At 43.3% G+C, this 16,267-nt stretch overlaps 1 protein-coding gene across 2 annotated transcripts in view; it reads left to right on the top strand.

The window, feature by feature from the left end:
- Nucleotides 1-7,879, top strand: part of XPO7 (exportin 7) — a 40,118-nt gene extending 32,239 nt beyond the window's left edge. For both annotated transcript variants that reach the window (XM_039243768.1, XM_039243767.1), the window contains exons 22-28: nt 409-491; nt 712-926; nt 1,180-1,318; nt 3,118-3,278; nt 4,390-4,488; nt 5,169-5,296; nt 6,273-7,879. In XM_039243768.1, coding sequence (XP_039099699.1) covers nt 409-491; nt 712-926; nt 1,180-1,318; nt 3,118-3,278; nt 4,390-4,488; nt 5,169-5,296; nt 6,273-6,366 — 919 coding nt within the window. In that variant the 3' untranslated portion in view covers nt 6,367-7,879. The remainder of the gene's footprint in view (nt 1-408; nt 492-711; nt 927-1,179; nt 1,319-3,117; nt 3,279-4,389; nt 4,489-5,168; nt 5,297-6,272) is intronic.
- Nucleotides 7,880-16,267: the final 8,388 nt, after the last annotated feature.

Below are 16,267 nucleotides of genomic sequence, written 5' to 3'. Positions count from 1 at the left end.
TTGCATCTTTACTTTTATAAAGTGGTAACAATGCTTGTACCCTCCCTTAGTTGCCACCAAAGCTATAAAGGTAAATGTAGATTCGTATCTGATGGGCTGTGAGTTAGTACTACCAAGAAATGACTGTAGTAGAAACTATAATCAAAATGGAGAATTTCAAGAATAATTTCATCTGCTGTCTCACTTTTGTTTCTTTTAAATGTTTTCACTTTGAGAAGCAGAACTTGAGTCTAGCTATTGGTCTTCAAGATTTAAGCTCTGTCACAGGTTAAATATCTTTAACTTGTCTATTCCATGTTAGGATAGGTAATCTGAACATCTTAGTGCAAAAAGAATCACCCAAGCCTGAAGTATCCCAGTTTTCCAGCAACATACCTCTGACTCTCTGTTCCTGTGTTCTCTGCTCAGATCCCAGCGACTCCAATTTGATGTCTCTTCCCCCAATGGCATTTTACTCTTCAGAGAAACGAGCAAGATGATAACAATGTATGGTAAGGGCTTCAGAGGAGACTAACCCTGGGAATGAATTCCAGCTCAGTCACCACACTGTATGCATTGTAGTTCTCAGGCTAGCCCTGGCAATAGCCAGGACAGTACTACAGTGCCAGCTGGCACTGAAGGCCTTTGAGTAAGAGGGTTAAGTTGGTCACAGAAACTATCAGTTATAATGTGGTTGAATAAATACACATTACCATGTGTCTGTCTACTCAGGCAATCGGATCCTGACACTAGGAGAGGTCCCAAAGGATCAGGTCTATGCACTGAAGCTCAAGGGCATCTCCATCTGTTTCTCCATGCTGAAGGCTGCCCTCAGTGGGAGTTATGTCAATTTTGGAGTCTTCCGTCTCTATGGAGACGATGCCCTGGACAATGCTCTACAGACCTTCATCAAGCTGCTCCTCTCTATTCCCCATAGTGACCTCCTGGTAAGCCTTAAGCCTTGTTGACAAGATCCGAGCCCCTCATCTTGTTCAGGTGTTTTTATTAGGGGTTTTTGGTTTTTTTGTTTGTTATTTTCCCAACACTGTGATTGAATATGACTGTGGAGAGCTTACGCTAGCTCTAGCTAGCTCTTTTGTCTTCCCATCTGAAGGGAACTGAGCAGTTTTATTCAGGATCTTGCTCCCTGCATATGGAGGTGCACAGTGCTGAGCTGATTTTTGTCCTTTTCTCCCATAGGATTACCCCAAGCTCAGCCAGTCTTACTATTCACTACTGGAAGTCCTGACCCAGGACCACATGAACTTTATTGCAAGCCTGGAACCTCATGTCATCATGTATATTCTTTCTTCCATTTCTGAAGGACTTACTGCACTTGGTGAGCGCCTGGGTTGGTTGGTTTTTACCACTTAACAGAAAGGGAGAATTTTGCCCCAGGATCCAAAAGCTTTACTGCTTTGGGAATCATAACCACAGAGTATATGATTCATGGGTACATTCTCATCCAGCAAATATTTACTGACCCTGTCCTATGGACCAAGTACTGTGCTACACACTAAGGATACAGTAATTAGTAACACATAGCCCCTGTCCTTTAGGGGCTTTTTATCTGGTGGATGAAACAGACACATAGGCAGCTGCCAACTTACTACACCCACCTACTTACACACTATAGTCGGGTGAGGATTGAGTGCTATGAGAGCCACCAGGAAGAATACCTAAACTGGTTTTGAGGAGGTGGGGGGTCAAACAAGACCTGGCTGAAAGCATTCATATCAAAGCATAAACCAAAAAAGCTGAATGGGCAGTATCAGGTTAGTGGGGAGGCTTCCTAGCAGCAAGTCCAGCAAGTACTAGCATCTGCAGGCCAGAAAGAATCAGGAAATCCAGATGGTGGGCACACTGGTGCAGTAGAGAAGGGGGAGGGGGCAGTGGAGCTGGAGACAGAGATGGGCGGGGCAGAGCGGGAGGGCAGGAAGGTGCCCGTCATATCCGGGTGTCTGGATTCTAACCTGCGGCAGTAGAGGCTGTGGAAGGTGCTCACACAGCCAGCTTCACAAGTTTTTCCCCCTACTCCTTCTGGTTCCTGTCAACCCTTTTGTTCCTGGGCTACCTTCAAGCAGTCTTAGTAGATGTGTATAGGTGTATTTGTGTTCAGAGAAGAAAATACATTTTTTTGATAGTAGGCTGGCAAAATGTAAATGGGAAGATTAAGCCAACTTCAGAATAATCACCATATATTGCAAGTGCACATAGGATGACTTGGATTGCCTACATGGTGAGTCATCCACATACCTCTGTGCCACTCCTTTGATATGCATTTCCCTCCAGCAGCACACAGAGGCATATATAGGACAGTCTAGCGAAGGGATCCGACCCTGCTTTGGAAGGCTGTTTCATAGCTCCTTAAAAATAGCCCACTGTATAAACAGAAACAGAATGGTTGACTCTCTTAAGGGTTCGTGCCTCAGTGCCCTGGCCTGTGCCTCACGTGGTCAGAGCACTGTCTGCAAGCTCTGCTGCAGTGTCCCTTTTGTAAAATGCACAGACGAGTCCGCAGCTCCCACAGGATGCCTCAGAGACCAAGAACTCGGGGCCTCTGACAGACCTGGACTGTTGCTAGGCAGTGCAAAGCTCTGCCACACCCCGTGACTCAGAGCAGAGGCTTACGGCTCACACTTGGAATCTCTTCACGGCCTGTCCAGTTATTAGCAGTGTGATCTCCAGACTTTGGTTTATTCATTTGTAAAATGGATCACCTACCTCCGGGAATCCTCAAGAGGATAAATAAGATACAATACCTATGAGGTCCTTACTAGCACAATATATGGCACAGTGGAAGTACTTGCTATACTAAATTATTTGTTATTTTTTAATGAAGAAGACCTACATCCATACCACATTGAGTCAATAAATGTCGATAATCATCACTTATATTGTCTATCTATCACCACACACACTCTCAGAGTTAGGATTGGGCCTTGCTGTCCAACAAGGGTGAGAGGCTAACAGGAAGCACCCAGCACAAGGCGTTGACTGAACCGGGCACAGTTCCCAGTCTGCTGGGGTACTTCTGCTTCTACAGGATCTCAGCTAAGAGCAATCCGTATTTGCCTGGGTCACCGTCAGCAGCTGCATGTCCCTGCTCTAATCCACCCCTGCCCGTCTTCCTTCCAGACACCATGGTATGCACAGGCTGCTGCTCCTGCCTGGACCACATTGTGACATACCTCTTCAAGCAGCTGTCACGGAGCACCAAGAAGAGGACAACACCCCTGAACCAGGAAAGTGACCGCTTTCTGCATATCATGCAGCAGCATCCAGAGATGATCCAGCAGGTAAGGAACATGAGCATTAGGAGGCAGTGTGGGGTGTCCTGTAGTGGACGACCCTCTCTGCGGGACAGGAAAGGCCAAGTGAAATGAAGAGTCTCCCATCTCACCAGGATGATGCTGCTGAAGTGAAGTTTACACCTTAAAATTGCAGTGGATTTTGAGTTTGCTGAGCAATCATCAGATAGAAACAGTCTGAAAAAATCAGGTTCTGAGCTGTTCTTCCGAGTGTCACACCAGCCCCTGTGCCTTGGACTGTCCTCCTACAGCAGTGACTGTGCTCACCCATTGCTGTAAGCGGGGCACAAGTTAGCAGTGCCCAGCTGTAAAGCTTTAATTCCATTTGCAAAGTGGGAACAGGAGTGCAGGACAGAGGGAAATAACTGACCACACAGAGATCAAACCATATGTTTGCCATTGTTTTATTTGTAGGCAGCATCTTTTCAAAAATAAGATTTGCAAAAATACACCAGATAAAAATAGATAAGGAAATGGGATCAATGGAATTATTTAGCTTTTAGTTAGTAGTTAATTTTAACCAGTCTCACCTTTGTCTGCATTGATCTTTAAAGAATCAGTGAAATAATTCACATCCCCAAAATGTTATAAAAGCTGTCTCTGGGGCACCTAGGTGGCTCAGTTGGTTAATCCTCTGACTTCAACTTAGGTTATGATCTCACAGTTTGTGAGTTTGAGTCCTTCAATGGGCTCCCTGCTGTCAGTGCTGAGCCTGCTTGGGATCCTCTATCCCCACCCCCTCTCAAACATTAAAAAAAAAAAAGCGATCTCCTTTCAGACAAGTACCTGGGAACTATATGCAAAGTGCTTTTGCCTACTATGATCATTGTGTGACCCATCCCATTCCCCACAAAAAGCAGGGTGAACTGGAAAGGTCAATTTTTAAAGGAATTCTCAAACCAGTTTAAAAAGCAGGAAAGGAAATACCTTAGAAAATTCACATCATTAATAGAAGATTTTATAAAGCTTCATAAACTATTTGCCTGGTTTACTCTAGACAGAAGAGGACTTCAACCCGATAAACTCTTCTGTTTGGAATCTATAATTCTGTCTTGGGTAGCCACACAGTAGGTCACTGCCTCAGATTCTGCATTTCCAGATGCTGTCAACGGTGCTGAACATCATCATCTTTGAAGACTGTAGGAACCAGTGGTCTATGTCTCGGCCTCTACTTGGCTTGATACTACTTAACGAAAAGGTAAGAGAGCCAGCTCCCTGGTGCCCAGAGCCAGAAGCATGGGCAGACACACATTTGGCTATCATTTGCCAGGGCACTGTGAGAAACATGATAGGAGCACCCCATGATGGTAAAGCTGAGGGAAAATAGCCATTTTCTGAGCATGTTCTTGTTCATGGTTTGATGAGCACATAATCACTTAACTATTAGAAGTCACCATGTGTAGCAACTCAGACATAGGTAAAAGCTGAGGAAGTGTTACCAGGAGGGAATATACCTGTTGAGCAGACCACCTGTGGCATAAATTCTAGCTCAGCTCTACCACAAACAAACATAAGGAAGTCTAGAGATTCCTATAAAAGAGCCTGGATCAGGGTCACCTGGCTGGCTCAGTTGGTCTTGATCTCAGGGTTGTGGGTTCCAGCCCCACACTGGGTATAAAGATTACTTAAAAGATAAAATCAAGAACCTGGATCAGATGACCCTTAAGAGTGTTTACAAATTTTAAACTCTTGATTTTTAAGTAAGATAAAGGTAAATTACCTGGCAAGTACTTGCTTAAATCAAAAAAAGGTACCCAATTTTGATAGATAATTCTTGTTTGATAGATGTTTCTTGTTGGAGAACATTCCTTCCACCCTGCAGAAGAGGGAGGGCTAAGCCACATCTCTCCTTACCCTGTCTCACTCCTTGCCCCACAGTATTTTTCTGACCTAAGGAACAGTATCGTGAACAGTCAGCCACCAGAGAAGCAGCAGGCTATGCATCTGTGTTTTGAAAACCTGATGGAAGGCATCGAGCGAAATCTTCTTACGAAAAACAGAGACAGGTGAGTGTAGAGAGCCCTGCCGAAGTCATAGGCAATTTCTCCAGTCCTCGAAACGGGAGACTCCTGAGGAGTCTTTTGGGGCCATCGAAAGCAGTGCTGTCCAATAGAAAAGCAAGCCACATAGGAATTCTAAATTTCCTAGTAGCCACATTAAAAGGGGATAAAAGGAAACAGACAAAACTCATTTTAATACATTGTATTTAACTTAAATTATGCAGAATATTATGCCAATGTGTGATCTGTGTTTAAAAATTGAGAATTTTAACATTCTTTTTATTTTACTAAGTGTTCAAGATTCTGTATATTGTACATTAACAGGGAATCTCCATTCAGATGCTAAATACTCATTTGAAATGCTTGATTTGTATTTACACTTCACAAAATTTACACGTGACAAAGTAGATTCCCATATTTAAATATACCAAACATAATTAGAAATTGTCCAGTAACTGAATTGAATGTCAGGTTGTCCTGTATTCATGTTTAAATTTTATTTAATTTTAAAAATGGCATTTTAATTTAAGACTAATTAAGGTACAATTGGGGACCTGACTTGTGAATTTCATCTAACTGGATTTAGCTGCTTCTGTTGCACGTGGCACATTTCAGGTGCTCAGCTGCCCCATGTGAGGCTAGCAGCTACCATATTGGACTGCACAGCTCTGTACCACAGGTATCCCGCGTGAAGAAATGAGATAGCCTCATTTTCTTCATGCCTCTGCCAGATTCCTTTTGTGCTGCCACGAGCCCAAGGTGGCCCTCAAAGCCCCAGATTTGACCAGATCTCCAAGTCTACGACAAGGGGTGCCAAACTAGCCCAGCTTTCCCTTAAGGTCTTAAGACTGAGGTTAACTGACCTTAGAAGCAGATTCATACATTCTGCCTCTTGGTAGCCACTTCTCTGCCAGAAATGATTTAGGCAAAGACCTTTCCCTTCCATCCTACTCCCTCAACCTACAATCCATCCTCTCTGCAGGTTCACCCAGAACCTGTCAGCATTCCGTCGAGAAGTCAACGACTCGATGAAGAATTCCACTTATGGCGTGAATAGCAATGACATGATGAGCTGACACCTCCTTGGACTCTACCTGTACAGAGCAGCGTCCCTTTGGTCTGGCCCAGAGGGGCAAACAATTACAAGGGAGAGGGCCTGGCTGATCCTGGCCCCCTCCTCCAGGGGTGTGGGGAAAATGGCAAAAGTCAACTGGCTACTTCCCCAGGGAATAGGGATGTGAGTGCACTCACTAGGGGGCAGGGCGCTGCTGGTTCCTGGGGGATTGGGTGGGAAGGGTGGTGGGAGGAGATAGAGACACAAATGTGTGAGACTCCAGCCCCTGCTCCTGGGGCCACCCCAGGAGGCAGGGGGGAACCCCCAGTGTCCTGCCACAACCTGCCTTGTATAAACATGTACATTTTTTCATAACATTTTGAACAAGGTTTATATTGACTCAAGTTTAAAAACAAAAAGTGTGACTGAAAAATTTTTACAGAGTCTAGTGCACCAATGCTGATGTGAGGGGTTGTGTATGCGAGTGAGGAAAAAATGTGTATTCTGGTGGCCTGAAGCTTTACTGGACGAGGATGTGTGAACGTGCAGAGATATATTTAGTGACACAGTGTAGAGAGGCAAAAAAAAGAAAAAAAAGGTAAAAATTCCAAATGTATATTTTTTCTTATTGCCCTTTCCTTGCCCCCAAAATTATCACTTCCTGTTACTGTATTACCCTTGTTATTAGGAACTCTAAGCCATGTGGAGCACCATCCTTCCCCTTCAACCATAGATGCTGCCCTAGGTCCGTTGGCCTCTTGCAGGGACAGACAACTCCAGCTAAAAGTGTTTGGTGTTCTTAGCTTCATCCTTTTTCCCACTTTGCTTATCCTCATCCTCAGACAGATGCCTCTTGCTTTTATAAGTCAGATGTAACTCTATGATTTAGGGTTCTCGGTCTCTGTAAAGGTAGAGACCAGAGAGATGGAATTGAGCCAGTTGCTCTCCTGTTGAGCGATTTGGATGAGTCCACCAGAGGCCCGATTTTGTGGCCGATAACTTTGAGTCTTCCCCAGCCCTTGAGGCAGTGTGTGTGGATGTTGCGCGTGGATATTTATATATGTACCCTGCACTCGTGAATGTATGAACTGGAGGAAGTTACTACAGTGGAGGGGTTCTTAATAACAAGGTCTGCCTAGCATGAAGTATTTAACAATCTCCCACCCCTTTAAAAATATACATTTTTATAAAATAAAAACCATAATAAATGTTTTGAATATTAAAAAAAATTAACCTACAGAAGAAAATTAATGGAGAAAGCTATTTGCCTTGTACTTTTTCCACAATTGCTGCTGCTAGTTGTACGCATCTCTAGTTCAGCTCTTGCCCATGGGACACTCATCAATTAGGTTTTATCTTTATTTCTCTCCTCTACCCCCAGAAACAAGCCTGTTAATTTTTTTTTTCCTTCTCCTCTGGCGACTGTGTGGTGAATCCTTTCTTGCGTGATCAGGTTGCGGATAGACTTGTAAGGGTGTTTGCTGCATACAGTGTAAGCATTGTGACCGCCAATAAACTTCAATGGTTTCTACTGACCTGGCTTCCGCAATCAAGTCTAGTGTGTCTATAGGGACATGTCTCACTCTAAACACACTAAGATGTTTGAAACACGCATTCTTAAAAGCCAGTGGATGACATGTTCCTCTCACCCTTGTAAAATTCGCTTGTTTCTCATTCAGCTAGGTCTGACTCCATTTCTTTTAAAAGTATGATTGTTTTAGTTGATATATATCTATGCAGATTGATAGAAACATGTAGATACAGATACAGTGCTGGTGTCCACAGCTATAAAAGTGAAGCCACTCTACCTCTACTAGCAATCAGCAGAGAAGTAATGACTGCAGAAAGCCCAGTTTTGTTAATGTCCTGATCCCTGTCCTCTTCTGTGAGCTGGGCTTCATTCATTGGACTCTGACAATTTCAAGGATGTTTTTTCACTACACTACTTTGCAGGCATCATGGGCCAGAATTCTCAGATGAAGCACCCTGTAGTTAATGAGGGCTATTTCTCATCCCCATTCTATGCAGTACCTAGGTATAAGAGAACTTAGTTGCCAGAAACACTGTATCTGTACCTTAATGTAGATTATAGCCAGTGAATCACAGGCTCTAGAGTGCCACTCTTGTCCACCTCATCTAGATGTACATACTGCTCCCATTGTTTGCGGTTTCAGTGTTCTGGGTAGTGTCTTGGTTCTAAGTTATTCTGAAGGCAAAAATGTGTGTATGGCTAGAAGGCAAATAGAATTGATTCATCTTAGCCAACTCTATCTGTAAACCTAAGAGAAATGTAAAATGGTCAGTCTTCATTAATATGCAAAACACACCAGTCACAACCCCAGTGATCTGGAATTCTAATTCTGTAGTAAATGAGATAAAAAAAATAACTTTCTCACTGGTACTTAAAGAACCTCCTCTCCCCCAACTATGCTGAGATGTTGACTGATCAGCAAAATCGCAGAGCTTTCCTTTCCCTACCACGAAAACAATTTTAGAGGCAAGAGACTCACCAGACATGGTAATCTCCTTGGTGCAACCCTAACACAGTCCAGTCACAACAAACCACCATACTTACAATCTTCCACAACCACATTAAACTTTTTAAACAGTGAAGCTATTCCTTTCTTGACAGTTACAAGAGGGGCACTCCCAAAAAAGCCAATTAAGATTTTTTTCTGGTCAAATTGACCATGACCCAACCTAATAAATGTGAAAGCCAGTTATCTTTAAACTTTGGTTTTCCCCCAAGAAGTCCTGTGCAGGTTTCATTCAGTTAAAAGAGTTGTTTATTAGTTTCTAGGCTATCCTGGGGCACTGCGGTTGTCAAGTCAGGTGTCATTAGACAGCGTTTCCTTACACAGACTGTACCTTATGCTGACAAAACACCTAAAGTCTTTACAGATGACTAAATTGTATTATGTATGTACGTGGTTTTTTTGTTGGCTCAGCCCAAATAAGGGTAATTTGTTCCCACTAAAGTGTAAATCAGACAAAGGATTTGGCCCAGGGTCATATTTTAAGTTTTGATATTTTAAAAAGTAAGGACTCTCATCCAGGGTCATGAGGTAGCAGGAATTAAGAGTAAAGAACCAAAGCAGCTCTCAATTCATTTGCCACCAGCCAGCCCATCTCCCACCTGAGATTTTTGGCTAAATCTACAGACACACCTAAGTTGCCTTCTGATGCTGCCAAAGTGCCAAGTGCCACGGCAAAAAAGGAAAGCAAACAGCATACAGGGAACCTGCACAAGCCATAAATCTGATAAAATCTAAATGATATTTCAAAAATAAATTTGAAAGGATAAAAATGTACACGCCAACCAGAATTAATACTAGTACCAATGAGTACTAGGTAATGTCTAAGAATTCTTGCCTCTGTAGCATGTCTCTTGGTCCATTACATCTATCTTGCATTTCTTACATACCCTGGAATTCACTGGTCAGCTACTTTGGTGTATTTCAGGAGCAGTGGGTCAACTAAACGAATCAGCTGCCAGACCATGGAACATCAGGTTATCAGAACCGAGGATGGGATCAAGCTTAGAATACTGCCCCCCTTCCTCAGAAAACCCTTACGGTTTTCATGGTAGCCTGACTCTTGCTACCTATTCATTTATCAAATACTTAGCATCCTCTTCAGGACAAATACCTTTCTGATATTCAGCAACAGATAAGGAAACTCCAAAGCAAACAACATCATGTGCGAGGCAAATTCATTTCCAGTCTTCCCCATAAGATCTCTCAAGAGTACAAAATAACTCCAAAACATAGTGAACAGTACTTACGTTGTTACACAAGCATCACAATTATATTTTTAACTGTTTGATAATCATGAAGACAGACAATTCATAATAGATCTAAGCATACAGCATTATGGGCCAAACCACCCCATTATTGGTTACAAAGGAATGAAGAGTGACAAGTGGGCAATCTCCTAGCCCCTGCTACTAGATAACAAATTCAGTCCACTCAAGGTCTAGAGGACAAACTCAAGATGAAAACTAACTGGACAAGAGATTTGGCCTCATGAAGCTCAGGCCACTATACAGAGTCTGATAGAGTAAAAGGGTGGGTGAATTTAAGAGCAGTGTTCTTAAAGTCAAAACACCCAAGCTCTTCTCAGCAATTAAAGACTGGTTATATTGTGCAGTGAAGGTAAAGCAACCTCTAGAGACTGGGTTAAACTAGACTATCTAAATAAAACCACTTGTTAAGATAGTAGACCATTATCGTTTCTATTTATCAGAAAGCCCATGGGCTACCCTTTAACACCTTGATGTGTGGGACAGGTGCTACAAAGCAAATTTATGAACTTTACCAACCAGACTACAAATGCTGCAGCAGAACCCTTCCTTTCAACCAGACGTCTGCCTCCACATCCTATACCTCGTGTCTTTTCCCCGTTTGTAGAACCCTCTCTTCTCAATCTAAATTTCCATGCCCTTTGTCCGCCTGCCCTTTCCAAGACCCAAAATAGAACCCCACTCCGTTTCTGAAGTCGCTCCCCGTTGTCCCTGTCTCCAAGTCTTAATGGTCTGCTCAGATTTGGGATATTCCTAGCCCCGATTTCTCCCCTCAGCAGCTAAAATGTGCTCCTTACGAGCCCGGACCAGACGGTAGGTGGACATTGGAAAGTATCTGGAACTAATCTGGGTGACGTCCCAGCAAACAGAGCCCCCGGCAGCTGGTACGGGGGGGTAAACTCCATCGTTGCCAAAGTCAATACCGAAAGGAAAAGGGTAGAAGCCGTTGACATCAATCCCTCGACCTCACTAAGAGAGGCAAAGAGCTCACCCCCGACCCTGCACGCCTGCCCCCAACAAGCAGCCGCGGCCCGGAAGAAGTTCCGCGCGTTTCTTCCGTCCCCATCGCGCCTGCGTACATAGACCCTGCCTCCCGGCGCATCTCCTTGGTGCCGTCGCTTGCCCCGCCTCTGCCGCCCTGCGCAAGCGCAGTCCTTATTCCTAATTCCCTCCGCGGTTCTTGGGTTTGCAGTTGGAGAGGGTTTAGGCTGCTAGGTAGTCCCGGGACGTTCTTGGGAAAGCCAGAGCTGGGCTACTGAGGTCCCCAGACCCCTGCCCAACCGTGTGCCTTGTAGGGGTTCGAGTTCACGAGCACCGTGGCTTCACACCCAGTATCTGCGGTAGTAATTAATCATAGAGTTAACGTTCAAGGACTTGGTCCGTGGCTGGGAAGGACTCCAATGAAGTGGGCAAACGGGCTGAAAAGGGTGATCGTTGGCGGCTCAGTATGCTCTGGGAGTGCCAAGGGGCCGACCCCCCCCCCCCCCCCCCCCCCCCCCCCCCCCCCCCCCNCCGCAAGCCGAGCCCTATCAAACAAAACGAGCCGTTTGGAAGAAGGCAGGGAATAATATTCAGGCAGTGCAAAAAGCCGAAGCCTGAAACATCTTGTACCTTTCTCGAAGGTGCAAAAATTGCAGGGCTGGAGAGAAAAGTGCACATGTCTTGGGCACAAGAGGTTGGGATTTAGGGGCCCCTGGGTGGCTCAGTCCGCTCAGGTCATGATCTCATGCCTCCGGGTTCTGTGTTGACAGCTCAGAGCCTGGAGCCTGTTTAGGATTCTATGTCTCTGTCTCTCTCTGCCCCTCGCCGGCTCACGTTCTGTCGTATTCTCTCTCTCTCTCTCTCTCTCTCTCTCTCTCTCTCTCTCTCTCTCTCTCTCTCTCTCTCTCTCTCCCCCTCCCCTCCCCCCCCTCCCTCCCCCTCTCCCTCCCTCCCTCTCAAAAATAAAACATAAGAGAGAGAGGTTGGGATTTGATCCTAAAAGCCTCAAGTTTCCAGAGGCTACTTTGCAAAGCAGGCTAGTGACCGTTCTTTCTTTAACCCATCAGCTAGTGAGTAATAAGGATTTGAACCAAGACAAGGACCGTGGGGGGAGAGTTGAGAAAGACTGGGGAGGTAAGGGGTGGAGGTTGGAATCAACAGACTTTGTGACCAGTTGGACGTGAAGAGTAAAGGATAGAGGATTCTAATAGGATTCCCAGGTTCTAGAATGGGGCAGCAACTGAGTCGAGGCAGAGGAAGCATGAGACAATGTAGGGATGAGTGCAGAGCTCTTGGTGAGCCTGAATGGAACTCTGATCCTAGGAGACTTCCCTGCTTTTGCACAAAACATAAAAAGAAGAGGGAACACTCCCAGTCGTTTTATGAAACACATCTCCCTGATACCAAAACCAAAGATGTTAAAAGAAAAAAAACCTTTAGACTAATATTCCTCATAAATGCAAAAAAAAAGTTTTTAATATAAGCAAACTTAATCCAAGAATACATGAAAAGGATAATACATCATGACCAAATGGGTTTGATCCTAGAAATGCAAGGCTGGTTTAAAACATTCAGAAAACCTGGGGCATCTGAGTCGAATGCTTGCTCTCAGCTCAGGTCTTTATCTCAGGGTCAGGGGATCAAGCCCTGTGTCAGGTTCTGCACTGAGTGTGGAGCCTACTTGAGATTGTTTCTCTCTCTGCCCCCTCCCCCACTTGTGCACTTTCTCTCTCTCCCTCTCTCTCTCTCTCTCTCAAAATATAAAAAAAATTTTTTTTCTAAAAGAATTTTTTAATTCAGAAAACCAATAAATATAATTCACTGTATCAACAAAATGAAAAACAGAAAGTTGATCATATCAGTAGATGAAGAAAAAGCACATGACAAAATTCAGTACTCATGATAAAAAGTGTCAACAAATTAGGAATAGAAGGAAACATCCTTTACCTACTAAAAGACATCTACCAACAGAACGTGGTGAAAGAGTGAATGTTTCCCCTAAGAACAAAAACAAGGAAAGGGCACCCACTCTTACCACCCCTATTTAACATTGTATTTCAGGTCTTAACCAGAGCACATAGGTACTTAATTAACGAATGAATTAATAGTGCACGGTACCAAAAGGAAAACGTGAAACGCTATTCACAAATGTCATGATTTGGGGTTCAGAAAGCTACTGGAACTAATAAGTGAATTTAGCAAAATCACAGAATACAAGGTCAGTATACAAAAACCAACTTTATCTCTATATACTAAAACTATTAGGGGCACCTGGGTAGCTCAGTTGGTTAAGCATTTGACTCTTGGTTTCGGCTCAGGTCATGATCTCACAGTTTGGGAGTTTGAGCCCCAGAGTCCAGTTCCACCCTAACAGCGTGGAGCCTGCTTGGGATTCTCTCTCTCCCCCTCTCTCTCTGCCCCTCCCCTGTGCTCACTCAGGCTCTCTCTCTCTCAAAATAAATAAACTTAAAAAAATAAACTATTAGAAGATGAAATTTTAAAATATGTACTATTTGTGGGGCACCTGGAGGCTCAGTTGGTTAAGCATCCAACTCTTCATTTCAGCTCAGGACATGATCTCAGGTTCATAAATTCACTCCCAAGTTGGGCTCTGTGCTGGCAGCTCACAGCCTGCTTGGGATTCTCTCTTTCCCTCTCTCTCTCTCTCTGCCCCCCCCCCTCTCTGCCCCTCCCCTGCTCTCTCTCCCTCTCTCTCTCAAAATAAAATAAAACTTTAAAATAAAATAAGATATATATTATTTGCTACAAATCCAAATACATGAAATATATAGGAATAAATTTAACAAGATATATGTTAAGTATACATACACTAAAATCTGTACAACATTGCAGAGGAAAATTTTTTATTAAACGTTATTTATTATTGACAGTGAGAGACAGAGCATGAGCAGGGGAGGTGCAGAGAGAGAGAAAGACACGGGATTTGAAGCAGGCTCCAGGCTCTGAGCTGTCAGCACAGAGCCGGATGTGGGGCTCGAACTCACAAACCGGGAGATCATGACCTGAGCCAAAGTTGGATGCTTAACCAATTGAGCCACCCAGGCACCCTGGAAAATCTTTCAACAAATGGAGAGATCATAACATGTTTATGGAGTGGGTGACTCAAAATCGTGATGTCCTTTCTCCCCAAATTGAACTATTCATTCAATGGAATCCCAATAAAAATCCCAGAAAGTTTTTTTGTAGAAAATGGCAAGCTAATTCCAAAATTTATATGAAAATCTGGACGCGTAGGTAGCTCAGTCAGTTGAGTGTCCAACTCTTGATTTCTTCAGCTCAGGTCATGATCCCAGGGTTATGGGATCAAGCCCCACTTCAGGTTCTGCACTGAGCATGGAGCCTGCTTGGGATTCTCTCTCTCTCTCCTCTCTCTCTCTCTCTCTCTCTCCTCTCTCCTCTCTCTTTCCTCTCCCTCTCTCTCTCTCTCTCTCTCAACGTAAAATAAAATAAACTTTATATGAAAATGCAAAACATCTAGAATAGCCAAAACATTTTTGAAATAGCAGATTTGGAGAGCTCACTACCTGATTTCAAGATTTGCTATCATGCTACAGTAATCAAGACTGTAGTGTTGGCACTATGGCAGACAGATCAATGGAACAGATTAAAGTCTAGAAATAGACCAACATGTACATGTTTAAATGATTTTCAACAAGCATGCCAAGGTATTTCAATAGAGAAAGGATAGCCTTTTCCAAAAATAGTGCTAGATGAACTGGGTGGGGATCCACTTGAGGTCCCGGGAAAAGAAATGAACCTGACCCTTAGCTAACACTACACATATAAATTAACTTCAAATCAGTCAAAGATGTAAAAGCTCAAACTACAAGACTTCTAGAAGAAAACTTAGGAGAAAACTTTCACAACCTTGGGTTAGGCAAGATGTCTTCAAAAAGCAAGGCCATGAGCCACTGAACTTTGTCAAATTTAAAATTTTCTGCTCTTCAAGAGACACCATTTTAAAAAATGAAAGACAAGCTATAGGCAGGAGTAAAATATCTTTGTAATACATATACATGACATAACACAGGTATACAAAATATATAAACAATCCCTACAGTTCAGTAAGAATAATCCAAAATAGCCCGATTTAAAAATGGATGAAGTATTTAAACAGGTATTTTGCAAAAGACACACGAATGACTGGTAAACACTTGAAAAGATAGTCAACATCACTTGTCATCAAACAAAAACAAACACAGATGTCACTATATATATCTACTAGAATGGCTAAAATTAAGAAGACTGACAATACCAAGCGTTGGTGAAGATGTATGGCAACCTGAATTCTCATACATTGCTGGTACAAATGCAAAATGGTACAGAACTTTGGAAAGCAGTTTTACAGTTTCACATAGTTTAATACATGCTTACAGAAGGATCCACCAATTCCACTCCTAAGTATTTATCAAACAAGAACTAAAACATATTTTAATGCAAAGACTTGCTCTCTAACACTCATGGCACTTTTATTCATAATATATGTCTAAAACTGAAAACTATCCAAATAGCCATCAACAGGTATATCAGTCAGGGACATATCACAAGGAATTGGCTTATGCAGTTATGGGGGCTAGTGACAAGCCTGAAATCCACAAGGCAGTGCATCACGAAAAGCAAACTGGAAGTTCTCTGGTAGGAGCTGATGCTGCGGTCCACAGGCAGAACTTTTTCAGGGAAACCTCCCACCCACATTACTGAGAGTAATCTTTATATAAAGGCAGCTGATTATAGGTGTGAATCACTTCTACAAAATGCCTTCACAGCCACACCATTAGTGTTTGATGGAACAGTGAGTATGATAGCCTAGCCACGTTGACTCAAAACTGACCAGCAGTTTGAGTACACAAATCGTGGAATACTACTCAACAATAAACAGAAACAAACTACTGATACAAGGACAATATGGATAAATAACTCTCAAAACACATTTTGTTCAACAAAAGGGCCAATGAAAAGACCGTGTAGGATTCTAGTTATATGAAATTCTAGAACCGTCCATAATGATTCACAGTGTCAGAAAGCAATTAGGTATTAATGTGAGGATATGGACTGCAAGGGAAACAAGAAAATTCGGGATAGCGATGGACATTATAACTGGACTGTGGTGGTGGCTACC

Source organism: Hyaena hyaena, unplaced genomic scaffold (genome assembly GCF_003009895.1).
Source record: "Hyaena hyaena isolate Hyena2069 unplaced genomic scaffold, ASM300989v1 scaffold_230, whole genome shotgun sequence".
NCBI classification, from domain to species: Eukaryota; Metazoa; Chordata; class Mammalia; order Carnivora; family Hyaenidae; genus Hyaena; species Hyaena hyaena.
The sequence above is the reverse complement of the archived record's forward strand: the minus strand, read 5'-3'. Positions and strand labels throughout refer to the sequence as shown.